Consider the following 27,556-nt stretch of genomic DNA (forward strand, 5'->3'; position numbering starts at 1 on the left):
GCGGAAGTGACGTGTCTCCCTTCAGGCTTTGGTGGGTCGAGGGGCCCCTCCTCCTAGAGCGGCCGCCTTTTCCCGCGCGAGACACCTCTGCTGCTTGGGCTACCAGCGGGGAAACATGGCGTCCGCCCTGGAGCAGTTCGTGAACAGTGTCCGACAGCTCTCAGCTCAAGGTAAGGCCTGGGCCGCAGGGCTGGGCCTGCATGCTCTGGCGCCGGTGCGATGCTGGGGCCGCCCTTAGCTCTAGCCTCTCCTCGGGCCTTAGAGTAGGAGCGCACGGCTGCGAGAAGCCCTCCTCGTCTGCCGGCCGCTGTAGTCCCCGCCGTGGCCTTCCTCCGTCTCGGACTCTGGCCACTTTCCTTCCCCTCCCCCCCATCCCCTCCCCCTGGCTTTCGGCCCCTGCCACCGTGCTCCGCTTGACAGTTTGGGGGCGTGACTTCCGCTAGGCGCATTCCGGAGCACCCATTGGTCCCCTGGCCATCCCTTCTTTTGTGTGATTGGTTCAGCACTCTATCTGTCCTGGGGTTTGGCCACCCTGTCCAGGCCTCTGGAGCGGCTGGAGGGGAATCCTTTCTGGGCTCCTTGGCTGAGGAGGCTTGAGCCTTGGGCCTTGGCTGACCAGCAGCGCACACTCTGAATCCTCCGCTCCTATTTTGGTCGTACAAGAACTCCAAGGGAGATCTCATTTGTCAGACTCCATTTCTAGGGCGTAGAATTATTACTTTATTTTTTCCCTTGATTTACATGCTGTCTTGTTCATTCATTTTATCATTCGAACACACATAATCTTGAGCCAGAAAAATATGATTTCTACCTAATAGAGTTGAGGGGATTGAGTGGAGAAAGCAAGTAAAAATGCTTGAGGCAGTGCTTCTCTTGGGGTACTATAAATAGGGTTCAAGCTATTTGTTGACATATCCTGAAATTTTCTGTGAGGTTAGACTCTCGTCTCTGTAAAATAGGGTTTTGAGGTGTGTTGGGGTGCTTTTATAAGGTTTAAATGATCGGTATGAAACCACGCCTAATAAATAGTAATTCTTGTTTTCCTTATTGATAGGGTTAATCTCACAGGTCAGTTACATACCTGTGAGTTTTGTTTTGTTTTATAAATATAACGTTCAGCCGTACTGCACAAACAGGATTGAAGTAAAGTGGGAGCGTGGCAATGTACTACTTTAGTCCCAGCCAGCACTAACCAGTGAGATCCCCATGTCTTACTAACCCAAGTTAGTCAATTGGGGTTGGAGAACAGCTCAGCCAATACTAACTACCCTTCAGAGGACCTGAGTTCAATTTCTAGCATTGTTTGTGGACTTCCAACCACTTGTAACACTAGCGCTCCAGGGGATTCAAAACCCAAAACCATCTTTAGGTCTCCTTGGGCACCTTCACTTATGCACGCGCTCTCTCTCTCTCTCCCTCCCTCTCTCTCTCTCTCTCTCTCTCTCTCTCTCTCTCTCTCTCTCTCTCTCACACACACACACACACACACACACACACACACACACACACACACAATCAGCCAGTTGATGGTGGTGCCCACCTTGAATCCCAGCACTCAAGCAGGAGGGTCTTCTGAGTTTGAGGCCAGCAAACTACAAAACAAGTTCCAGGAGAGCTAGGGCTGTTACACAGAGAAGCCCTGTCTTGGAAAAATAAGTACAGCACAACCATACAGACTCCTGTGCATCTGTAGGAAGAATAGTGCATACACTTTTTATGAACTGCAAAGGAATCTAAAGTCATCATTAAATGGTGTAAAGATGCTTAATAGTATAATGACACGCAAACATCTGTATAAATAAAGAAAAAATACTGCATTCATCCATGGGCAAGCATTCCTATACATGTGGACTCTCTAGACAGACATGTAAGGCATTCATTGGTAATACTAAGTTGTTTTTGAGGAAAGGTAAGGGTGACTGGAATGTAGAATTTGAATGGAGAGGTTTCTGTTAACATTTGTATTATAAACATGCTGTCTATAAACATGCACTTATGTTTCCGTTTGCTTTGGAGACAGGGTCTTACTATGTAATCCTTGCTGGCCTGGAATTTACAGAGATCAATCTGCTTTTGCCTCCTGTGTGTTTGAATTGAAGATGTATCATCACACTTAGCCACACTATAATCCTAATAAGTGGGACTTTTTTTTTTTTTTTTTTTTTTTTTTTTTGAGATTAATTCTACAAGCTATTGCTTGGTTGCTAGTAGGTACTTTATTCTCAAAGTAGAAAAGTAACATAATCCCTTGCAGTTGTGTTTATTTTGAGTTACCTTGCCACTGTAATCCCTTATAGTGGAGTGAGGACATAGAGAGGGCAGTTGGTCTCTTTAGTCATGGGGAACAGAATATAGTGTGAGCTCAGAGACTGCCTGAGCTGATGGTTGAATGGGAGGTAAGTCTGACAGCAGGTGGAAGGCAGTGTGTACAGAAGCACAAAGAGGAGGAGAGAATGTGGGATATTGCTTTTCCTCAGGTTGGTGTGAATAAAGAGTGGGGTTGTGAGGAAGTAGGAGGAGAAGGCATGGCTAGAGAAATTGCAGAAACCAGTCACTAAATTGGCTCTGGAAGTTCAGCTGAAGTGTTTGGATTTCTTGTTTTGTTTTTTGAGACAGGATTTCTCTGTGTAGCTTTGGAGCCTGTCCTGGAACTAGCTCTGTAGACCAGGCTGGCCTGGAACTCACAGAGATCCACCTGCCTCTGCCTCTCTAGAGGATTAAAGGTGTGCATCACCATTGCCCAGTATGTTTGGATTTTTAAATTTGGTATAATTTGATTGAATTTGCACAGTAAGTAGACTTTGGAATAAAGATCTAAGTAGGCATACCATTCAGATGATGTATCCATACAAGAAATGAAGGGAAAGGAGTAGAACTAAGGAACTTGGGGAATAAAATGTAGTACTGTTTGGTTGTGAGAGAGTTAGTGACAGTAACATGTATACTTTGGCTTTGGAGACTGGAGGTGCTTTCGGGAGACCAGAGGGAACTGGAAAGTATTTCCTCTAACTTGTTTTGAGGTATGGGCAAGTTGTTTGTTCTTTTTCTTCCTAGTACAGGAAGGCATAACAAATCTTCTTAAGGTTCACACCTATAATCCCAGCACTCTGGAGGCAGAGATAGGCAGGTCTCTGTGAGATAGAGGCCAGCCTGGTCTTCAGAAAGAGTTCCAGGACAGCCAAGACTGTTAACAGGGAAACCCAGTCTTGAAAAACCAAACCAAACAAACAAAAAAACCAACTTTAAGCACTTTGGCTTTGAGAAGAGTCTGGTTTGATTTCTTTAATTTGGTTAGTACCCTAACTGAATGCTCATGTTCTGTTTTGCAGGGCAAATGACTCAGCTCTGTGAGCTGATCAACAAGAGTGGAGAGCTCCTTGCGAAGAACTTGTCCCACTTGGACACTGTGCTTGGGGCTCTAGATGTTCAAGAACACTCCTTGGGTGTCCTTGCTGTTCTGTAAGGGGCCTTTTTTTTTTTTTTTTTCCTTTTATAGTTTTGTGCTTGTTATAACCTGCACTTTCTTGGGTGCATCTGTGTGTGTGTCTGTGTGTGTGTGTGTGTGTTTTATTCCAGCAAATCATTGCTTCTTATTGTAGACAGGGTCTCTCTGTAGCCCTGGCTGTCCTGGAACTCAGGTTGACCAAACTAAGAGATCCCCCTGCCTTTTCCTCTGAGTGCTGGGTTTAGTGTGCACCACTACCCTTGACTCCAGTGTAATCATTTTTTTTTTTTTTTGAAAAATTTATTGACTTTTTTTTTTAAAAGTTTTTGAGACAGTTTCTGTATATAATGGCTCTTTCTGACCTAGAACTCCTTTTGTAGATGAGTCTGGCCTCAAACATACAGAGATCCTTTGTCTCTGCCTCCTGAGTGCTGGGATTAAAGGCATGTGCCACCACTACTCAGCCAAGATTTATTGATTTTATGTTTATGAGTATTTTGCTTGCATATATGGATATGTACAGCATGCATTCCTGGTGCACACAAACATCAGAAGAGGGTGTTGTATTCTGAAACTGGAGATATGAGTGGTTGTGAGCCATTAGGTGGGTGCTGAACCTAATCCAGGCTGTCTGCAAGAGAAACAAGTTCTCTTAACTGCTAAGTGAACTCTCCAACTTCCAGTTTTACATTTTGATTCATTGTTTGTATTTATACAATTTTGAAATTTTCTTTAAATTTTTTAAGTTATATATACATGTTGGGGTTTGGGGGGGGGGTGCCCGTAGAGGAGTCAAAGGCAGTTGTGAGCCACTTGACATGGGTTTTTGTAACCTCTGAGCCATTTTTCCTTGGGAAATTTCTTTTAAATAATGACTGTCTTTTACAGCTATAGGCATTGCAATTTGCATGTGATCCAGAGACTTAGAAAATAGAATGATAGAATAGGATATGGTGGACTGCAGTTAGTGACATTTCCTTATGGCCCGGCACAAATTTTCAAACCTATTGTAACTGAAGTTCTTTGTAACAGTGTCTCACAGAATTTGTTTTGCTGTCGTAAAAATATATATATATGGAAATGTTGTCATAAAATAATAAACATTTGGCCTCAGTCACTCTGGGAATTCTGTATTTCTTTTTAAAAAAATTTTTAAAGATGTATTTTTTTCTTACTGATATGAATGAACAGATGGTATGCATATTTAAGATATATGTAAAAACATACTTTTTACATGTATTTGTGTGTGTTTACATGCATGTGCAGAGGTCAGAGACAACTTGTGGGAGGTGGTTCTTTTCTACTGTGGGGTTCAGGGGTCATGCTCAGTCATCATCCTTAGCTGTAAGCACCGTTACCCAACTAGGAGCCATCTCATTGGCCCACTATTCAGCACAGTGTGGTCCTGAACTCAGCATCTTCCTCACTTAGCCTCCTGAGTGCTAATACCTATAACCACGAAAACATTTTGATACTATATAGTGTCTTACCACTGTATGTTAGTTATATATGTAGATAGTGTGTGGAACTTGTGTCTGAGGCCTCACTTAAATCTATATTCTTTCACTTAATGGAATGTGGAGCCCTGAGCAGCTACTTTTTATTAGGTGAAAATCATAGTGCTTTATTGACTATTATGAAATAGTTTCTGGCATATCTTAATAATGGTAAAGCATAAAGTAACATTGTTAAGTAGTGCTATATAGATGGAGGTAGGCCAACTAAGATTTAGATATAAGAGAATCAGCCATTTTTCTTGGAATTAACTTCAATAGTTACTGTTTTAAGAAATCATGACGTTTGCTTTAGTGCCCTAGTGGTGGCAGCTTTCTCTCCTGAAATTCTCTGCAAGCTTATTTGAAAATGTCTCATGGCAGCAGATGCCACCCCCTTCCTGGTTACTTAAGATTTGTCGTCTGAGTGCTCCCTGTTATGTCTGCCCCTCTTTCTTTTTTTCCTATCAGCTAGTTCTTTCAGTACTCCAGGTAGAAGCAACATGAAACTGGCCACAGCATCTTGAACCTGAGCTAATGCCTCAGCCTCCCATCACACCATCCTCTCTTTGCCTTATTTGAGTACATTCTCTAAAACAGGGAAAGCAACAACAGATTACAAAAGAAGTTATTATGAGTATTTTATTTTGTTTGCTTGAATGCAAATGCCTTAATCTGCCAAGCACTTCAATGGCCCTTGCTGTCCTGGAACTAGCTCTGTAGACCAGGCTGACCTCAAACTCAGAGATCCACCTGCCTCTGTCTCCCAAGTGCTGGGATTAAAGGCATGAGCCACCAATGCCCAGTGAGCAACTGATTGTTAACCAGATAAGTGTCCTGACCACACTGGGACTTTATACAAAATAAGTAAATAAATTGGATAGGTATTAAAGGTTTAGATTCAATTATTCATAGGTGTTACATAACCTAATAATTGACCACATGTAATAGTTTTTTTCATTCTTAACCTGGTCTGGGGGGGGGGGTGTACACCTTTAATCTTAGCATTTGGGAGGCAGAACTAGGTGGGTCTTTGTGAGTTTGAGGCCAGCCTGTTCTACTTCGTGAGTTCTGGGACACCCAGGGCTAAGTAGAGAGGCCCTGTCTCAAGAAAAAAAAAAAAAAAAATGTGCTATTTAACCTCTATTTGTATTTTGTTTTGTATTGTATGAAGGGGGGAAGAAAAAAAAAAAAAACAGTCCCGGAATATTTGGTGGACTCTGATACTTTTTTTTTTTTTTTTTTTTGCCTGAAACGGTCTTTTTCTGTCATAGTAATGAAACTCACTCTGTAGAGCAGACTGGCCTCAAACTCAGAGATCACTGCCTCTGACTTCCAAGTACTGTGATTAAAGGCATGTACACCACTGCCCAGCTAGTTTTTTTTTTTTTTGTTTTTTTTTGTATGAGTGTTTTGTCTGCGTATATGTATGTGTACCACTTGCATACTTGATGCTTGTGGAGATCAGAAGATTGCATCAAATCCTCTAAAAATGAAGTTATGGTTATGAGCCATCATGTAGGTACTGGGAATTGAACCCAGGTTCTCTGCAAGAGTAACAAGTGTTCTAAACCATTGAGCCATTTCTCCAGCCCTATGGTGCTTAATTTCACAGAGGCAGGATGGACTTTAGGCTTAAGTTGTTTCTGTTCTTTACTATATGAAATAAAAGGTAATTTGGTTCTTTTTCTCCCTATTCCAGGTTTGTGAAGTTTTCAATGCCCAGTGTTCCTGACTTTGAAACCCTGTTCTCACAGGTTCAGCTTTTCATTAGTACTTGTAATGGCGAGCACATTCGATATGCAACAGATACGTGTAAGCTAATAGTATTTCCTCTTCTTGGATTTATTTCTCTTTGCAGTGTTTATATTTTCAATATTTTGTTATTTTTGTTATTGTTGCATCTAGTTGCTGGGCTTTGCCATCAGCTAACAAATGCACTTGTGGAAAGAAAACAGGTAAGAAATGTTATTCAAGTATTCATAGTTCTGTTAAAATATGTGCTTGACTCATGAACTAGTATAGTAAAAGTCTAGGCTTGGTACTCAACATCCTAATGTGTGGTTCCTTGAGAGTGCTCTTCAGCTAAGATGTGATGCCTCCAGGGAGGTGACTGGTAGTGATGATTGATTTTGAAACTGCAAGTCTGGGCTGGGAATGTGGCTCAGTGGTAGAGCTGTTGCTTGGCACATATGAGGTACTTACCCAGCACTGTAGGAAGAAAACAAACTAAAACTACCAATTAATGCCCTTTGTATTATAATGATGCTATTTTTTGTTTTTTCCTTTTAGCTTTTGATTATGATTTTTACCTTATAAAACACTGAAAGGATTATATAAAGACTTTAGTGTCTCTTGACTTAGATTCTTCAAATGTTAGTGTTTTACTGCACTTGTTTATCCCCTCCCCCACCATTGGAAATTCAATTGTAAATATTTGTTTCTTATCTTAAATACTTAAGTGGGGGCTTTCTAGACATTCTCAGACCACAGTGAAAGATGGTCAGCATCTAGAAATGGATATTAAGATAATGATGTCACAAATCCACAGACTCTGGCCAGATGTGGCCAGATACATGGTTGATGATCTTTATAGCAAAAGCAGACCTTAGAGCATAGGTTAGTACTTGTGGTTTCTCTTTAATTTGTTTTCACTTGGAATGGTTCTTAGATTTTGTCTTTGACACAGATTATAATTTGGTGTTTCTTTTTTATTTGAAAATGAACTTTAAGGCCAGGAGGCTGAAGGTAGAAGGAGCCTTTGGCATTCTGTAGGAGCACTAAACAGTTTGATTAAAAGCTGTGGGGCTAAAGAGATGGCTCAGTGGTAAAGAGCACTGGCTGAGAACCTGGGTTTGATTCCAAGCATCTGCATGGTCACTTATAAACCCAGTTCCAGGGCATACAGGGCCCTCCAAGGCCACCAGGCACTTATGTGGTACATGCAGGCAGAAAACTTACACATATTTAAAAAACAAAAACAAAACCCAAAAATGGCTTAGTAGTCCCAGCACTTGGAAGGTAGAGGCAGGAGGATCATGCATTCAAGGTCATCCTTGGCTACATATCTAGTTCAAGGTTAAACTGGGCTGCACACATGATCTCTGTCTTGAGGGTAATGATACTGTTGTGTCTCTTCTTGAGTGGTGGGGGGAGAGGAGAGCTGTTACCATGCCTCTTAGTTAAAACTGTAAAATTACATAGGTATATTCTAGCCTCATCTTCTGACCAGAGAGTTGTGCCTCACTTGAAGCTGAATACTGTTGTTTGTAACAGGGTGGGAAACAGCCTGCTTATGATCAGTGATATAGATTCAGTCTTTAGGGCTCATCTCCCTGTGAAAAACATGGAGCACCATCCTTCACTTAGCTTCTGTTACAGTGCTAACCAACTGTAACTATTAGGAAACTACTCTAGTTTTGTGTACATGTGTATGCACATGTGTGCTTATGGGTGTGGAAGTCACAGGTTGACCCTGGGTGTCTTTATTCACTCTCTACCTTGTCTATGCCCTCTGACTGTCTAGACCAGCTAGCTAGTAAACCAGAGAGACCCTCCTCTCTCTGGCTCTTGAGTGCTGGAATTCTGGGTGTGTACTGCCACATCCAGCTTTTAAATGTGTTGGGGATTGAACTCAGATCCTGATACTTACATGGCAAGAACTTTACCAACTGAGCCATCTCACCACCCTCAACAAAGTAATACAGTTTATTACTGATACCTATTATAAAAGAAAAGTTTTGATTTAAAATATGATACTGAAATTATCTAAGTATTCTAAAAATTATATCACAACACTTTCTGACTGAATAGAGGCAGACATTTCCTGACATAGTGTGGAAACCTTATTGCTATGTAAGGAACCTATCAATTAGTGTTGTTTTTTATTTGTAAGTGACAACATAAGATCCAATGTGCTGCCAACTTTGAGAACTTATCTGAAAGAGATGTCATTTCTGACAGCCCCTTCGAGGAATTGGCATCCTTAAGCAAGCCATAGACAAGATGCAGATGAATACAAACCAGCTGACCTCAGTACATGCCGATCTCTGCCAGGTATGCAGCAAGTGTGATTGACACCTGGTCATTGGTGTGAGGCTGTTTGTGGGTTTGCTCAACAAGCTAATAGTGGAGAGTGTGTTATAGGGGTTGACATAGGGAGGATGGGGCTTACGAATATGGTTATTATAACTTTTTTTAATTTAAGTTATTTTCTATTCAGTAAATTATAGAACTTAACAAATAAAAACACAGGCAGTTTTATACTTAAAACATTAAGTCCAAAAGACTCCCAGAAGTGAGGATGTGTGATGAGGTCTCCCTGCCACTATTGCTAGCCATAGTTCTTTTCAGAGAAAACTTTGTTAGTACTTTCTTGTGCATTTCTTCTACAGATACTTTACACACACCAGCAAGTGTACACATATTTTTTCTTTGGTTTTTCGAGACAGGGTTTCTCTGTGTAGCGTTGTAGATCAGGCTGGCCTTGAACTCATAGAAATCTGCCTGTCTGCCTCCTGAGTGATGGGATTAAAGGTGTGCATCCCTATTGCTTGCCCGGCCGCATACTTTTTCTTAAAAAGAAAAGCCCACAAATCCTAGTAACCTGTGTGGATTTCTGTATATCTTGCTTTTTCCTATTTAATGCATCTTGGAGATGAATCTGTGATCTCTATTATGCTACACAGCATTCTGTAATGTGAGTAGGTTGCACTGAAGCTACTGTGGACTGTTTTGTGGCGTGGATACCTCTGACACATGTTTCTTTTCTTTTTTCCAAAGTGTTTTTGTGACAGGGATAGCCATATACCTAGTTTTTATTTGATTTGATTATTATTGGGTTTTTCTTCTGGTTTTGTTTTGGTTTGGTTTTGTTGAGACAGGACCTGTCTACATAAGCTCTAGTTGTCTTAGAATTTGTTATGTAGACCAGGCTAGCCTCAATCTCACAAAGATCTGCCTGTATCTGCTTCCAAAAACTAAAATTAAAGGTCCGCAACAATACCTGATTGTATCTAATTTTTAGAAGTGGGTTGCTTAGTGAATCTGCAGACATCTCCACTGTTGCCATTGTTTAGATATATTACATTCCTTGTGTGCTAGCTTTTTGTATTAATATGTGTGTTTTTTTGTTTATAGTTTTTTGAGACAGGGTTTCCCTCTGTAGCTCTGGCTGTCCTGGAGATTGCTTTGTAAACCAGGCTGGCCTTGAACTCAGAGATCCACCTGTCTGCCTCCCAAGTGCTGGGATTAAAAGTGATACTGGCCTATTTTTGTTTCACTAGTCCAGTGAATTTAAAATGGATACAGCTGTTCACTCATCCAGTAACTCATGGGTGGTGAGTGGGTACTGAACTAAATGTGGAATTCTGATTTTCAATTCCTCTGTGGTTTGTTCTACTTTAGTATTATTATTTACTTTGTTTTAGTTTTGTATCTCTTTTTCTTTTCTTTTTTGATAGAATCTTACTCTGTAGCCCAGGCTGGCCTTGAATTTGCAGCAGTTCTGCTTCGTCCTCCTGAGTGTGGAGATTACAGGTGTGAGTGACCATACCTTCAGGAAATGCTTTTTCATTCTAGATGCACGCCTTTAATCCCAGCACTCAGGAGGTAGAGGCAGGTGATCTCTATGAGTTCGAGACCAACCTGTTCTGCAGAGCTAGCTAGTTCCAGGACAGGCTGCAAAGCTACACAGAGAAACCCTGTCTCGGAAAAATAAAAGAAAAAAAGAAAAGAAAATGAAATGAAATAATGTGTTTTATGTCGTTAATCTTAAAATTTTGGAATCTGAATTTTTTTCTAAACCTGCTGTAGTGAAATTTAAAATTATTCAATACAAATTTCTTTATAGCTTTGTTTACTAGCGAAGTGCTTTAAACCTGCCCTTCCATATCTTGATGTGGATATGATGGATATCTGTAAAGAGAATGGAGCCTATGATGCAAAACACTTTCTGTGCTACTATTACTATGGAGGGATGATCTATACGGGGCTGAAGAACTTTGAAAGAGCACTCTACTTTTATGAGCAGGTAATCAGTTTTCTAAAGCCTGCCACGAGGTTCAGAACTTGTGTGATCAAAACAATCCAAGTGTTACTGGATCCTACATACTAGGAGAGCTAAGGTCTAAAAAGACAAGCAGACACAGTATTAGCAAGGATCCTGCGAATTTAGAACCTTTGTTAAGTGTGGGCAGGGTTGCCGATTGACAGGTACTTGGGGAGAATTTGGCAGTTTAAGATAAAACTCAGGATCTGAAGGCACAGGCTTAGGGAAAGAGTGTCTGCTTTGCTCATAAGTTCAAGGTCCTGGATTGGACCCTAACATCAAAAACAATTACAATATTAAGCATTTGATCCACATAAAAACATGTAGAACCAAAAGGTAGGAACAACCCAAAATATTCATCAGCTGAAGAATCATTTAACCACATAAAGAAGGGAAATTCTGGCCTCAGAATTGGAACACTTGTTAAGGTAAAGAAGACAATCACAAAAGATCAGTTATTTGTGATGCCTTTTATACAGTTATGCCTTTTATACAGTTGTCCAAAGCAGACAAGTCTAGAGACAGAATGTAGAGTATGGTTGCCTGGGGTTGTAGGAGGAAATGAAAAATGACTGCTTATGAATAGGGGTTTCTTTTTGAGGGATTGAAATGTTCTGAAATTAGATAATGGTATTGCAACCTAGTAAATGTAACATAAATGGACATTTCTTTCCCACTTGCCATTTCCCAGATAACCACTCAGAGGTTTATATTAATTACAAATGCTCAGTCGATAGCTCAGGCTTATTTTAACTAGCTCTTACATTTAAACCAACCCATTTCTATTAATCTATGTATTGCCACATTGTTTATGGCTTTACCTGTCCCCTAGCATCTTGTTTCCCCAGCTGCTGGCTCGAGTCTTTCCCTTCTTTATCCCAGTCCTCAGTTTGATTGTCCTGACTAACTGTATCCTGTTCAGCTATAGGCTGAAATCTTTTTTATTAATCAGTGAGAGTAATCTATATTCTTAGCACACAGAAGGATTATCCTACAGCAATGTAGTGAAAACCACTGAATTATATATTTTAAAGGTTTAAATTTTGTACTCTGAGTTATCTATCAATAAAGCAGCCACAGGCCACAAATGCTGACACGTATGCAGAAGCTTGGCAGGCACTTGCTGAGTTCCAGGCCAGCCATGGGTAATGGCAGTTAAGGTACCCTCTCCACTATTGCTTAGGTTCTTCATTGGGGTATTGATGACTACCTTATTGCCATCATAGAGCATTCATCCAGTAACTAATGGAAGCAGATGCAGAGATCCACAGCTAAGCACCAGACCAAACTCCTGGAGTCCAGTTGTAGAGGGGGAGGAGCAATAATGTGAGCAAAGGAGTCAAGTCCTTGTTGGGGAAAGCCATAGAAATAGCTGACCTGAGCAAGTGGGAGCTCACTGACTCCAGAATGACCACTGGGGAGTCTGCATAAGACTGAATTAGGCTCTTTGAATGTTGGTGACAGCTGGGGGACTCGGGCAGTTCATGGGGCCGCTGGCAGTGGAACCAGTAATTATCTCTAGTTCGTGAACTGACTTTTTGAAGCCCCAGTCCCTATGGAGGGATTCCTTGTTCAGCCCAGATACAGAGGGGAGGACCTTGGTCCTGCCCCAAATGGTCTGACAAATCTTGATGATTACCTATAGGAGACTTCACCCTCTCTGAGGAGTGGATGGGGTGGAGTGATGGTGGGGGGAGTGGGAGGGAGAAGAAACTAGAATTAGTATGTAAAATTATTGTTTTAAAAATAAAATAATAATTTAAAAAATGGCTCAGCAGGTATGTTCCTAGCCTCCTGACTGGGGTTTGGTCCTAGGAGCCTACACGTTGGGAAAAGAGCTACTCCCACATATGTGTCCTTTGACTCTAAATATTTGCTGATATGTGCACATGAGCACACACAGTAAACAAATAGATGTAATAAAAATATTTAATAATAATAATGAACATTTAAGTTATCTTTTAATAATTAAAGTGATACATGTGATCATTTACTGTTCCTGTTACATAGTGCCATCTCTTGATGCTACTCATTCTTCTCCTGCTCAGGCTATTACTACTCCTGCCATGGCAGTCAGCCACATCATGTTGGAATCCTATAAAAAGTATATTTTAGTGTCTTTGATATTACTTGGCAAAGTACAACAGCTGCCTAAATACACATCTCAGATTGTGGGTAGATTTATTAAGGTAAGTTTTAAAAATGAAACTGATTTTCTTACATTCTATATTAATTTGCATGTAAAGACACTGTAACAATACAGTCTTGTAATTTTATTTTTAGTGACTTAGCTCTCCCAGAAACTTCTCTGAGAAGAGTCAGGGAATGTGGTTCAGTCAGAATCTCTATCTCTGTTCCAGTCCATATATTATATATATATATATATATATACATATATATATATATATATATATACACATACACACACACACACACACACACACACACACACACACCTTGTTAATATATGTTTCCAGGCCTTGGTCTGTACTTGTATGTCTTTAAGGTCTTGTGGAGGGTGGGTTTGTATGTTGTATTTCTTTATTACATTTTAGTCAAAATACCAAAAGTTCATTTGATTGAACTTTAACTTATTCAAATGTTGGGATGTCTACTTAACTACTGTCTTGTTCCAGTTCTCCCTGGCAGCCAAACTTTGGGACAAGGTTTAAAAAATAAAATAATGAGTTTTTTGTTTTGTGTTTTAAAAGTACATACAGAAAGAGGGTTAGGGAGATAGCTTAGTTGATAAAGTACTTTGTGTGAGTTTGATTCCCAGAACCCATGTGAAAAGTTGAGTGAGGGAAAAACAAGTGGATCCTGGCGCTCACTAATCGTAGGCAAGTTCTAGGTCCTAAAACAAGTGGATGGCTCCTGAGAAATTAAACTTAAGAAGAACTTCTGGCCTTCATTTGGACATACACATGTGCATGCACATGCATATGCACAAATATATACATGTGGGCTGGGGACATAGCTCAGGCCTAGCTACTCAAAACCCTAGATTCAATCTCTAGCTCTGCAAAAGTAAAGAAATGCTACATACTCATGACTTTTTATTTAATTTTTCTTTGGTTTTTGGAGACACGGTTTCTATGTAGCTTTGGAGCCTGTCCTAGAAATTGTTCTGTAGACCAGGTTGGCCTCAAACTCACAGAGATCCACCTGCCTGCCTGCTAACACCCCCACCCTCACCCCCCCAGCACTGGGAGTAAAGGCATGTGGCACCACCGCCTGACTCTGTTGTTGTTGTTGTTTGGGTTTTGTTTTTGTTTTCTGGAGACAGGGTTTCTCTGTGTAGCCCCAGCTGTCATGCTCTATGGTAAACGATGGATAGGATCCTTTTAGGGCAGCTATATTCAGAGTACCATGGAGAGCTGTTGAATTCCTCTTGTGGCCCCTGGCCAGACAGTAGACCAGACAGGAGACCTGCTGTAGGAGAAATGCCTTTTGTAAAGTGATTGTCTTCACAGCGTTAGTAATATACAATAATGTGAATGCTGAGAACAAGACCAGTCAGGCATGTTTGAATCAGTTTCTGCCTGGTGGTGGTGCCTGGACCCTTCCACATTTTTGTGGCTTTGCGCAATTCCTGAGTGTATATTGCATATTGTTCCATTGCACCTGGCAGGGGATGTGGAGTGAAAGGCAGTTGGGATTAATGAAGATTTTTACCTTCATTTTTCTCATTTAACTTATAGTATAAAAAGTAGAACCACTGGTAGAGAAGAAATGTTTTAGATAAAGTGGAACTAAATGATAATGTGCATTATATGTTCTCAAAACATACTGCTGTAACTTGTTTTCTCACCTTAAACCTTTAGCCTCTCAGCAACGCTTATCATGAGTTAGCACAAGTTTATTCAACAAATAACCCATCAGAGCTCCGGAACCTGGTGAACAAGCACAGTGAAACTTTCACTCGAGATAACAACATGGGCCTGGTGAAGCAGTGCCTGTCTTCTCTCTATAAGAAGAACATCCAGAGGCTAACAAAGGTGAGGCAGGTGCTACCCCCAAGTGCTGGCTCTGGCTGTCCTTGGACCTGGTTTCCTTTTCTTTTCCTCTTCAGCACAGAGGAAGCAGGTACAGGATAAAGTGTGGTAGGATTCTACACTAAGAGAGAATCTGTTGCAGCGGGTTTTTAGAAAGAGTTTGATTGATACCTTTTGGTCTTTTCAGGGCTAGAGCAGGGTATTTGAGAAGAGGAGCAGGTGAAGAGGAAGAAAGGTAGGCGATACTGCTACACTGGGAGGCAGAGAAGTAGCCCTGAAGGGATCACCAGTTCCAAGTGGGGAATCATGGGTGGCTAGTGGTCACTGGCCTTGAACTTCTCAGGCTATGCTGATCTCTGCTTAGACTTGAGAAGACTGTTACCATTTAGACCAGAGTTAGGTGAGCCACATTTGGTTAAGTTGTAGGATGTAAGGAACTTATTTATTTATTTATTTACTTACTTACTTACTTATGCAGAATTTTGCTGTGTTGCCCAAGTGGGCCTTAAACTCATGATCCTCCTGTCTTAGTCTACAGAGTGCTGGAGTTCCAGGTGTGTGCTCTACCACCATGCCCCAATCTTCATTTTTATGCTCAAAGTTTCTGATGATAAGAAATGCCTGCTGGGTCTAATGGCATGTGCATGTAGTCCTAGCTACTTGGAAGGCTGATGAGGCTAGCCTGAGCAGCATAGCAAGACTCTGACTGAAGGGGGGGGAGGGAGAAGAAAGTGTTTGAATTGTGAAGGGAGGTGTATAAGTTTAAATCTCCTGTTTAAAAAGTATATGCTGGGGCTGGAGAGATGGTTCAGTGATTAAGAGCACTGACTACTCTTTCAAAGGACCTGGGTTCATTTTCCAGCACTCACATGGCAGCTCACAACTATCTGTAACTCCAGTTTCAGGGGACCTGGCACCTTCACACTACATGCAGGCAAAACAGAATGCATATAAAATAAAAATAAGTTATTTTTTAAATAGTGTATGCTGCAAGTAAGTAGGAATTTTACTAAGAGAAACTTAAATAGCACTTGGCTTTTGGGTAGAGTCTGCTCACAGCCTGGCAGTGGCAGGTGGTGAGATGTGATGGGGTCCCATTCCCAAGCTCTGCTCACATCTTCAGAAGCTGGTGGTAGGAAAAGTTGTAAGAGTGCAATCAGGCTATAGCCAGGATGCCTGGCAGCAGGAAGTGATTGGGGTGGATGCTTTTGGATGAGAAACTAAAGAAGCAGAGTAAGGAATTGGGCAGGTGGAGGTGGACAAGTCACTAGGGACACAGGGTCTAGAGGAGAAGAGGGAGTAAAGAGCTGTCACTGATTAGCAGGAGGAATTCCTCCCAAAAGTCTAGACTCTAGAAAGAATAGTGAGATCTTCCTGATTCAAAGAAATCAGCAGAGAATTGGAAAGAAGTTAATAGGTAAGAGGAAAATGATGAATTTGACAACAAAAAGCAATTCAGAAAAGTTTAGAAACAAATGTTACCTGTCAACTAGACAAAACAATTTAAATCTAATATGGTTGGGTATAGTGGAAAATGCCTGTGATCCCAGTACTGGAAAGGCAGAGGTATGCAGATGTCTTGAGTTCAAGGCTAGCCAGAACTACATAGTGAGACCCTGTCTCAAAGCAAAGAAAGAAATCAATCTAATGTATGTAGGCATTACTATGAAAATCATCAGCCACTGTTTAACACTTTGAAATAGTTACCAGCTTGTACTTTTGAGGTAGCAATATAGCAAAATGTTTTCTAGTTAGGAGAGGATAATCTGGAACAAAATAAGCACACAAAAGAAGAATAAAACTTTTAAGAAAAAAGTAAGTTGATGGAATAAATAGGGTTTTAAAATGGTGAGACCAGATCTAAGGCAAATGGCTCATAAAATTCACTGTGTCCTGAGTCCTTCATGTGCTAGCTCATGGCAGGTCATAAAATACCTGAGCTCTCTTCAGGTTATCTAGAGGACAACCACTGTAAAGTGAGGTAGGCAGGGCAGTGCCTACCCAAAGGGCAGATCTCTGGTGTTAGCTACAGTTGGCGTTAGGTCCTAATGCCAGAGTAATAGTAGAAAAGAGAAAAGAGTTTCTAGTTAAATGAAGCCTCTTTCTTAATAGAAAAACACAAAGAAGCTGTTCATAGAAGACTCAGTGGATAGTCCATGTGTGCATTAATGTTAGTGATGGAAACCCTGTTCCAAGGTGGCCAGGTACAGGAATTGTTGGATGGGGGTTTTATTTACCACACTCATTGTAGAGAGGTTACTTTTCTGTCAGTGTGTCTGTATTCATTGGTTGGTTGGTTGTTTTTGCTAGTGAGACCAGGCTGGTTTTGAACTCAAAGAGATCTGTCTGTCTCATCATCCAGAGTGCTGGGATTAAAAGTGTGTTCAAATATGCCTGGCTGAACATTAGATCTTAGTTTCCACTCATGTCTTCTCTGTGTTTGTGAAGACAGTTATTTGTAATAAGAAGCTTGTCAGTCTCTCCCTGTCTTTTCTTGGTGTGTCCTGAACCTCTTTCCATGGCAGCCTAAGCCTGTATTGCAGATACTGCGGGCACTCTCCCACTAGCTATGCCCAGTGGGAAATGCAGTCTTAGGATAGTTTTACTTAGGTTTTCCTAATGATGTTAGAATGAGCGTTTTCCTATGATGACTGACCCTTTGATTTCCCTTTCCACATTTGCAAAACATCTTACTTCTTCTTTCTGAGACTTGACTTTTTTTCTTACTATGAAAGTACCACTCATGTATAGGGAATAACTATTTCTCATTACTTCTCTATAGAGAATGACAGCTGAGACCACTGGCTTCCTTAATTTCAAGTCATTTTAAAATTTGTGTGTGTGTGTGTGTGTGTGTGTGTGTGTGTATACGTACGTACTTTAACGTGTATGTACCAGTGCACATGGGTGGAGAGCATGTGGAGAACAATACATGGGAACCAGTTGTCTCCTACCATTTGGATGTAGGGACTGAACTCAAGTTGTCAGACTTGGCAACAAGCACCTTTACTCAGTGAGCCATCTTGTCAGCCCTCAAGTCATTTTCACAAAGAAAATTTTATCTTATATAGCAATGGAAATAATGCTGAACACATTCAGTACATACTTTTTCTTTTCATTTCTACGTGTAATTAATTTACTTCTGATTTCCAGACCTTTTTAACACTGTCATTACAAGATATGGCAAGTCGTGTGCAGTTATCTGGACCTCAGGAGGCAGAAAAATATGTTCTACACATGGTAAGTGTGCTTTAAAAGTGGATTTTTGTTCTTATAAAAACAGGAGGTGTTCATTATGGAAAAAAACAAGAGGTTTAAAAACAATGAATATTCAAAATCAACCACTGTTGGCATTTTGGTGTATTTCCTTACAGTCAGATTTCTTAGTCATGACTATATTACTGCAGAGAAGTGTATGAAACAAGTAACTTTATAAAGAGGAAAGGATGATGTAGCTCACATTTGGGTCCAGTTGAGGTGGTCTCATTGGTCTGGCCTTTGGTGATGGTGGCACATCATGACAGGTATGTATGCAGGGAACAAACTCAGAAGATAAAGACTGGTGTTCTACAACTCCTAGAACTCTCCCACTATGCCTTACCTTCCAGTGTTTCTTCTCTCCAAGCAGTACCTACCACCCTGTAGACAAAAAGTTTTCAGTCACAGTGAATCCTTGTGGACACTCAGTTGGATGTGCTTATACAATATATACCATGGTTGTATCCTCTTTATGTTCCTTATTTATTATATTTAAGTCAATTGAAATATCCCTGAAATAGATACACAAAACATAAAGTAGTCAGTGCTGTTATGCTGATCTGTGATAGGATCATTCGACTAGAAGTATGTATGCAGAAACACCCTCAACATTAAGAAAGTCTTGACCAAATTTTTAATATGGCAGTCTCCCCTGTGGGTCGAGCAATGGTGCTGCATATGCGTGGTGGTCAGCGTGTTGCTTTTATCAGAAAAATTCCTTGGACTGCGGCGACGAGTGAGCTGAGAAAACATTTTGCTCAGATTGGCCATGTGAAAAAGTATAATGTACGTTTTGAAAGAGAGACTGGCTTTCACAGAGGCATGGGTTGGGTTCAGTTTTCTTCAAAGGAAGAACTTCAGAATGCACTACAACAAGAAAATCTTATTATTGGTGTAGTAAAGATCTATGTTCAAGCTGGGAAACAAAGGATTTTGCAAGGGGCTCAAAAATCTGATGAAGAGAAAGACTTCTGAGATGATTATTGTACTATCCATTAAATAAATGTAACTGAAAAGAAAAAGAAAAAAAGAAAAAGTCTTGCCAAAAAACCATTGTGCTCTGCTGTTGTTGACTTACATTCTGAGTCAAGTTCCATACCTCTTTGTGGGCAGTATCAGTCTGGCTGCACATGGAGTATCACTAACAAAGTACTAGAGACTTTCACACACTTGGAGACCAGCTTAAAGCATAAAGGTTTAGGGCTAGAGATATGGGTCAGTGACTTAGAGTGCTTATTGCTCTTCTGAAAGACCTGAGTTCAGTTCTCAGCACCCATGTCTGGCATCTCATAACTGTCTGCAATTATGGCTGCCCTCTGAGGGCACCTGATACTCATGGTACATGCTTAGACAGACATGTACACATAAAACCCTTAAAGACTGAGCAGCTCTGGGTAACAGGCTGGTGAGGTAAGGCTCTTAAGCTACCTTTTTTTTTTTTTTTAATTAAAGTTTTTTACATACCAACCAGTTTCCCATCCCCTCCCCCCTCCATCTTCCATCTTCCCTGCCCCCAAATTCATTCTTCTGTTCAGAAAGGGGCAGCCCTCCCATGGGAGTAAACAAAGCATGGCATATCAAGTTGAGGCAGAACCAAACTTCTCCCCTTGCATCAAGGCTGAGCAAGGCATCCCAGCATAGGTTCCAAAAAGCCAGCTCATGCGCCAGGAACAGGTCCTGTTCCCATTGCTAGGGCCCCTACAAATAGACCAAGCTATACAGCTGTCACCCACATGCAGATTGGTTCCATGCAGGTCCTACTAGTTCAGGTCAGCTATCTCTGTGAGTTCCCCCATCATGGTCTTGACCCCCCCCCCTTGCTCATACAGTCCCTTCTCTCTCTTCAACTGGAGCTCAGTCCAGTGTTAAGCTTCCATTCTACTAGGTAATGTGCATGAAGTACACTAAATAGGTATTTTCACTGCACACATTTTTCTCTTTAAATTTATTATTTTTTTGTGTGGGTGTTTTGCCTGCATGTATGTGTACCATGTGCATGCAGTACACCCAAAGAGGATTTTGGATCCCCTCGGACTAGAGTTCAAGATCATTGTGAGCTATCATGTGGATGCTGTGTATTAAACTTGGGTTCTCTTGAAGAACAGCCAGTGCTCTTAACCACCAAAGCCCCTACTACACACATTTTCAAAATATGGAAGATATCCATGAAGGGACAGAATACAACCAGCAGCTTCCAGCCCTATCCCCAGCTAGAAAGTTCAGTGATGTCCCAGTTTCTAACAGCTTGTCTAGTTGTGTTTGTTTCAAACTTTAAACAAAAGGTGTATGGTTCATGCTTTGTAAGAGCCATGCATGAAGATGTATTTGTAGTTAATCTTTTTCAGGCTGTAGTGTTATACTGTGCCCTTCATTCTAACTATGTGGCCATTTAAGTCATTTTCTATTCTGGATACAAAAAGTGCTATTGTGGTGAACCATGGTCCAGGTATAATTTGCCCTTCCAAGGCAAAAATTGAACATTTTTAGGCAGCTTGGTTCCATTGCTCACACATGGGCCAAACAGTAGTCACATGGGAAAGCTGGATGATCTAGCTATGGTAAATTTCCTAGTGGGTAGTGGGTTGTGTAGGTCAGCCTGGTCTGTAGAATGATACCTTGTTTCAAAACGAAACAAACACTGTGGAGCAATTTTGGGGGGATGAAAATAGTCATCGGGACTTCTGTTTGCTACTACTTTTCTAATTTTATGGTCAGGATGTGTTTGTGTGAGGTAAGTCCCCAATCACCAGTGCAATTAAAACAGTAACAGATCTTGAAATTACTTTGAAATTAGCAGTAGTAGAAAAGGTTGGAGAAAAGGCAGAACATAATTTCCACTGGTGAAACAAAAGCATGTTGTAGCCTCATGCTTTAAAATGTATACATAATAGAAATCTTATCTCTGTAAGTATTTGGGAGGCAAGGGCAGGCCGGTCCTGTGAATCCAAGACCTGCCTGGTCTACTTAGTGAGTCCCAGGCAAGCAAGGCTGTATATTCTCAAACAACAGCAACAATAAAAATAAGCAGCTCAGTCTGTAGTACCCACCTACCATGTGTGAAACAAACCTGGGGTTTAATCTTCAGCACCTCAGGTGGAAAAAGAAAAATAGTGTCTTGAACATTAAATAAACTGAGCCAAAAAAAAAAATAATGTATAAGGTATGTTGCCATTATAGAAACTGTCTAATCTGAGCTGATCATGGTGTTGCACATGTGTAACCCAGCAATGGGTGATAGAGGCAGGAGAATCAGGACTCGCTTGGCTACATAGAGTGTGAGGCCATCTTGGGCTACATGATCCTGTCTCAAAAGAAAAAAGACCTGGTACAGGCACATAGAGAAAAGGCAGGTTAGTAATTGCCAGGCCTGGAGGACAAAGGGTTGGGAATGGCTTCTGGTGGGTGAAGGTCTTGAGACAGTTGCAGATGTTTAGGAACTAAGTAGAGGTGATAACTGAAACCAGTTAAATCCCGCTGAATTGTTGACTTTAAAATGGTTAATTACGGAGCTGGAAAGATGGCTTGGTGGTTAAGAACACGATGACTGCTCTTATAGAGGGCCTTATGTAGTGTCTCACAACTGTCTATAACGCCAGTTCCCAGGAATTAGAGGCGCTTTTCTGACCTCTGCTGGCACTTGCACTCATGCAGTGCCATAAATAATAAAATATTTATTAATACATATAAATAATATGTTGAAAACATAATGATATAATAGTTAATTAAGCCAGCATGGTGGTGGCATGTCCCTATAATTCCAACATGAGATGTGGGGGCAGAAGGATCTCAAATTAAAGCCATCCTGAGTTACAGAATAAGACATTGTCCCAAAGAAAACCAAATAAATAAATAAAAACTATGGGAGCGGTAGATATACCTTCAGTCTCAGCATTAGTGTAGGCACGTAGATCACTGTCTGAGGTTGTCTGGGTCTGCAATATGAAGGCCAAGCCAGCCAGGGTTACATAGTGAGACCCTATCTCAATAAATAAGGGAGTGAATCCCAGCACTCAGGAGGCAGAGGCAGGCAGATCTCTGTGAGTTTGAGACCAGCCTGGCCTACAAGAGCTACTTCCAGGACAGTCTCCAAAGTCACAGAGAAACCCTGTCTCAAAAAAAGGAAAAAAAAATTATAAATAATAAATAAGGGAGTGAGAATGGAAGGGACTACAGAAATAGGGAGGTAGCTAAAACAACAGTGGGAGAGATTGTGTGTGATTGTGTCAGCTTTGATCAACTTGGCATCTATCAATAATGAAGCCTAGCGTGTAGCACTTACTAAACACTGAATAAATAGATAATACTTAAAAGACTTATGTAATTGAGCTGGAGGGATGGCTTAGAGGTTAAGAAGACCTGCTCTTTGAGAGGATGTAGGTTTGAGTCCTAGCACCCACATAGTGGCTCATAAACTGTCTGTAGCTAGTTTCAGGAGTTACTGTCTACAGACAGAATATCCATACATAATTTTTTTTTTAAAGTAGCTAGGCCTGTGATCCTAGACCCCAGTGTTTGAAATAGAAGAAGCATCACAAGTTTGAGGTGTGTCTGGGTGACACAGCAAGACTTAGCATTGCTTTTAGATCTTTGGTTATATCACTGACTGTATATTTTGTATTCAGGTCTAAGCTTTGATGGTTTCCTTCTTTTTCACTTGTTTTTTAGATAGAAGATGGGGAAATTTTTGCAAGTATTAATCAGAAGGATGGTATGGTCAGTTTCCATGATAATCCTGAAAAATATAATAACCCAGCCATGCTTCATAACATTGATCAAGAGGTAAGGACGTTGTTTGGTTTGGCATCTTTGACTGTGATTGAACTGTGTATTGGAAATGCTCCTGGGCTCCAGGATAGTCTTTTGTAGGCAGTTCCCAGCCAGTGGACACAGTTCCTACAATGTTAGTTTCAAACGTGTCTCTTCTACATTGATTGAATAAGTATATTGTTAGGTTTCCCAAGTAGAATACCAAAACCTACTTATAACTCCAAAGGCATTCAAGGGATCTGGTGTTTAGCCTGGGCAGGACTGTCAGTGTGTGGACTTGTTTCTGTGGACATCGAGGTAGGAGGCCAGACTGCATCTCCCATGTCAGCAGCAGCAATATCCTGGGCATTTAGAGGAGGGGTGCCATGTCAGCACCTGGTCCACAGCCGTTGGCTGCCTTATGTGTGACGGCCTGCTGCTCTTGAGGGTTGCTTTGGGAATGAGTTGGTTCATCTGGAGGAAGGATGTGAGTAAGGTCATGCTATGTAAATTAAAAGCTGGCTCTGCGTGGCTGCCTGCTCATTTAATCCTGGTGCTTAGGTGGCAGATGATTGTGAATCTGAGGCCAACCTGGACTACATAACAAGACTGTCTGAAAACACCAGAAACAACTAAATTCCCAGGGTAGGGCTAGAGAGATGGCTCAGAGGTTAAGAACACTGACTTCTCATCCTGAGGACCTGGGTTTTTTTCCGAGCACCCATAAGGCAGCTCACACCCATCTGTGACCCTAGTTTTAAGAGATCTGATTCTGCCTTTTTTACCTCTTCAGGTACTATATAAACAGTTCACTTGGTACACTTAAGTATTCATACATGTTTAAAAAAAAAAAAAAATCCTAGGAATCCTAAAAAAAAAAAAAAAAAAAAAAAAAGTAGAAAATGGAACTTTATTACTCTTTTTTTATGATTTGTAGATATGAAATGTCACCTAAAATGTTACCTTAATTTGGGACTAGCAGGATGGCTCAATGGGTAAAGGCATGTGCCACCAATCCTGACACTTGAGTTCAGTTCCTGGGACCTACATGGTGGAAGGAGAGAGCCTGACATCTGCAGGTTTTCCTCTGACCTCTACATATGCACTGTGTCACATGTGCTTGTGCTTACATGTGTGCACAAATACACAAACACACTAAATAGTGTGTGTATGTGACAAACCAAAGCCCCTTGCTAACCATGGTTATATGGTTTTTGCACAGATGCTAAAGTGTATAGAGCTGGATGAGCGGCTGAAGGCCATGGACCAGGAAATCACGGTGAATCCCCAGTTTGTTCAAAAGGTAAACAAGGTTCTCCTAATTTGAAAATGGGTGGCGGAGGAGGGATATTACCACATTAAGCACAAGAATTTGGTTTCATTTATTAAACAGTTGCTCACTGTTGTTAAAAAAAAAAAAAAAAACAGTGACCCATAAATTCACAGAGATCCTTATTAAGATATGTCAGGAACTGCCTGTGAGTGTGGCTAGGGAAGGCCCAGGTTGCCTGGTGTTAGTCCAGGGTTGGCTTTCCTGGAGGAGAGACAGGCTGAGAAGCTGGCAGGCCTGCTTTCACAAGCATCCTCTGACAGAGTCGATCACAAGCACACCACTTTGCCTTCCCCTTCACAGAGTATGGGCTCACAAGAAGATGATTCAGGAAACAAGCCCTCCAGTTACTCTTGAAACTAACGCTCATCCTGAGTTAACAGAATTGTCACCTTGGTCTGGTGAGTGTGAAGAGGGCAGCAGGAAGTCCCATGCCGGTTCCACCTGGACATTCAGAAATTCAGTTTTAACATCTTCAGTCCTATTGCTTTCAGAAAATCAGTCTCTGCAAAGAAAAAAAAAATCAAACTTTAGAGTCTGATGTGGATTTATTTATCCTCAGATTATTGTTATTATTGCATTAAACTTACCTTTTTGTTCTAATCCCTTGAATGTTAATGTGTGCTCTCTGTCTATCAATTTCCCCCGTTTGCAAAGGGTTTTTTGTTTTTGTTTTTCCAGGCACGATTTCTCTTTATATCCCTGGCTGTCCTGGAACTCACTCTGTATGTAGACCAGGCTGGCCTCAAACTCAGAGGTCAGCCTGCCTCTGCCTCCTGAGTGCTGGTATTAAAGGTGTGCACCACCACCATGTGGCTATTGTAAAGGTTTTAATGATACATTCATTGTGAATAGAAGTAATTTGCTGGGAGAGTGAGACCTACACTAAAACATTAGGATTTCCTGTGTTTTGGTGACAGTGGATTGGGAACTGTGAGATGCTGCTGGCTCTTGATCACTTTCTACCCCTGGTGTGCAATATTCTTGCTATCTTGAGGCTTTTTTTCTTTTAAATTATATTTTATTTTGTATGTGTGTGTACTTGGGAGACTTATTCTTTTTCTACCTTGTGGGTCCTGGAGAATGAACTCAGATGTCAGGCTTGGCATTCAGTGCCTTTACCCTAGGAGCCATTTAAATAGCCCCTTTTCTTCGGAAACATCTTCAGGCACTCTGCAGAGATTTTTGGACTTTGTTTCTAGACCCATTGCACCTTGGCCGGAAGTCACTGACCTGACCTCTATGGTGGGAGAGAGTGTTGGTGAACTATGGTTATATGAAAGCACAGTAAATTTGGTGTTTAAGGGACCAGGGGTATAGCTTAGTGATTAAGAGCAAGCATAAGGACCTAAGCTTAAATCCCCAGCATCTGTATGAACAGCTGGACATCACTTTGTGTTCCTGTAATTGCAGCAAACAGGTGGTTCTCAGTAGCTTGCTGACCAACCAGCCTGGCCAGGGTGGTAAACTGTGGTTCAGTAAAAGGCTTCAAGAAAGTGAGGTAGAGAGCAATAGAGATGACACTCAAGGTCTTCCTTGGGCCTCCACACACATGCAGGTACCCACATGCATACAACACACCAATTTTAGAAAGTTTCTCAGTACTCATAGCCTGAACAACTTGAGTTTAGTTCCTTGAATTTAATCCTCACATAAAAGTGGAAATAATTGATTACAGAGTTGTCTACTACCCCCACATGGAGCACCGTGGTAGGTACATGCCTATACATACCATACAGTAATACATTCTTTAAAATACACATCATATTGATCTATAAATGTTAATTCATTTCTATTTGTACAGGTGTAATACTATTAAATATGTATAGGTTTGATTATATAAATATATTCTCTAATAAAAAAGTACAATAATTTCTCTGTGGGCTATGGTGCAGTCCAGTGATAGACTATTCACCTAGCATGCATAAAGTTCTAGGTTCCATCCCTAACATTAAACATACAATTTTTTTTTTTTTTTTTTTCTTTAACAATACCTATCAGGCCATTGAGCTGGCTCAGGTCAAAAGGTACTTCTAGACAAGCCCAATGAGTTTAAACTACAGGATCCACATAGTGGAAGGAGAGGACAGACTCCTGTAGCTTGTCCTCTTTTGTCCCCGTGCACACCATGTCAGCCACCCATCCCCCACACACACACCAAATGTCATAATTTTTCTCACTTGCATACTTTTTGAGACAAGGTCTCAATATATACTCTGGCTGGCCAGGAAATACCATGGAGACCATGCTGGCCCTGAACTCACAGACATCTGCTTGCTTCTGCCTCCTACATTCAAGGATTAAAGGCATGCACCACCATGCCTGGCTCATTGATTATTTTTTCCAGGTAGGTTTTTTTGGAGTGGGGGTGAGGGTTCTCTGTATAGCTTTGGAGCCTGTCTTGGCACTCACTGTAGCCCAGGCTGGCCTCTGCCTCCCAAGTGCTGGGATTAAAGGCGTGTGCCACCTCCTGGGCCAACCCCAAATGTTTTAAGTTGTACGGCAAATGATATCTTTGCTATTTATGTATTCATATACTTATTTTTAGTCCTGGGGATGGGACCCGAGGTTTGCAGAAAGCTAGGCAAGAACCCCTAGCACTGAACTGTTCTCCAGTCTACATTTTCACTAGTTAAAAACCTCAGGGCCAGTGAAAAGGCTCAACAGGTAAAGGCATTTGCCAGCAAGCCTCATTACCTGAGTTCAGTTCCGCTAACCCACGTGGAAGGAGAGGACTGACTGACATCTGTAAGTTGTTTTAACCTGTACATGCATGTTGTGACGCTGTGGCACACATACGTATACAGGGTAAATAAACGTGGGTTTGTTTTGTTTGTTTTGTTTTGTTTTTAAGGAAACCCTTGAACTGGTGGGATGCCTCAGTGTGTAAAGGTACCAAGCCTGAGAACCTGAGTTCAAGCTCAGAACCCACATGGTGGAAGGAGAGGACGTTCACTGACTGCCACAGTTGCACAGTAGCATTCTTGCACATCGCACACATAAGTGTAAAAATGGTTTTAATTTAATGAAACGCTTAAACCTTCCAAGTCCTGTAAAGTGGGCCCTTCCTGCAGGTCCTCTGGATTTGATAAGTGACTCCTTGACTCAGATTCTTCTCCATGTAGTATATTGCTTGTAGTTGGCATCCTTTAGGATTGTGTATACCTGTGTTTTGGAAAGAGGACATATTTAAAGGAAATTTCTCTTTTGTTTGTATAGTGAATTATGGACTCTTTTTTT

General features: G+C 41.1%; 1 protein-coding gene across 2 annotated transcripts; it reads left to right on the forward strand.

Annotated features, from left to right (window-relative positions):
- Cops3 (COP9 signalosome subunit 3) lies at positions 1-27,556 on the forward strand. 2 transcript variants are annotated; one of them, XM_051180552.1, is made up of 12 exons: positions 1-170; positions 3,330-3,459; positions 6,641-6,753; positions 6,847-6,896; positions 8,902-8,994; positions 10,790-10,969; positions 13,036-13,176; positions 14,812-14,985; positions 18,136-18,222; positions 22,906-23,019; positions 24,209-24,289; positions 27,171-27,556. In XM_051180552.1, exons 1-12 carry the CDS (start codon positions 116-118, stop codon positions 27,204-27,206), a joined length of 1,254 nt encoding a protein of 417 aa, XP_051036509.1. In that variant the 5' UTR covers positions 1-115; the 3' UTR covers positions 27,207-27,556. The 2 variants fall into 2 exon arrangements, with proteins under 2 accessions (XP_051036509.1, XP_051036508.1); XM_051180551.1 differs by lacking the exon at positions 27,171-27,556 and adding an exon at positions 24,620-24,919 and having other exon boundaries at positions 2-170.

This window comes from Phodopus roborovskii, unplaced genomic scaffold (assembly GCF_943737965.1).
Source record: "Phodopus roborovskii unplaced genomic scaffold, PHOROB, whole genome shotgun sequence".
Lineage (NCBI taxonomy): Eukaryota > Metazoa > Chordata > Mammalia > Rodentia > Cricetidae > Phodopus > Phodopus roborovskii.

Bases quoted from the DNA above. Each gene is read 5' to 3' on its own strand.
- Cops3 (XM_051180551.1), top strand. From the start codon at position 116: ATGGCGTCCGCCCTGGAGCAGTTCGTGAACAGTGTCCGACAGCTCTCA. The intron at 8,995-10,789 runs GTATGCAGCAAG...ATTTCTTTATAG, and splicing joins TACATGCCGATCTCTGCCAG to CTTTGTTTACTAGCGAAGTG. The intron at 14,986-18,135 runs GTGAGGCAGGTG...TCTGATTTCCAG, and splicing joins ACATCCAGAGGCTAACAAAG to ACCTTTTTAACACTGTCATT.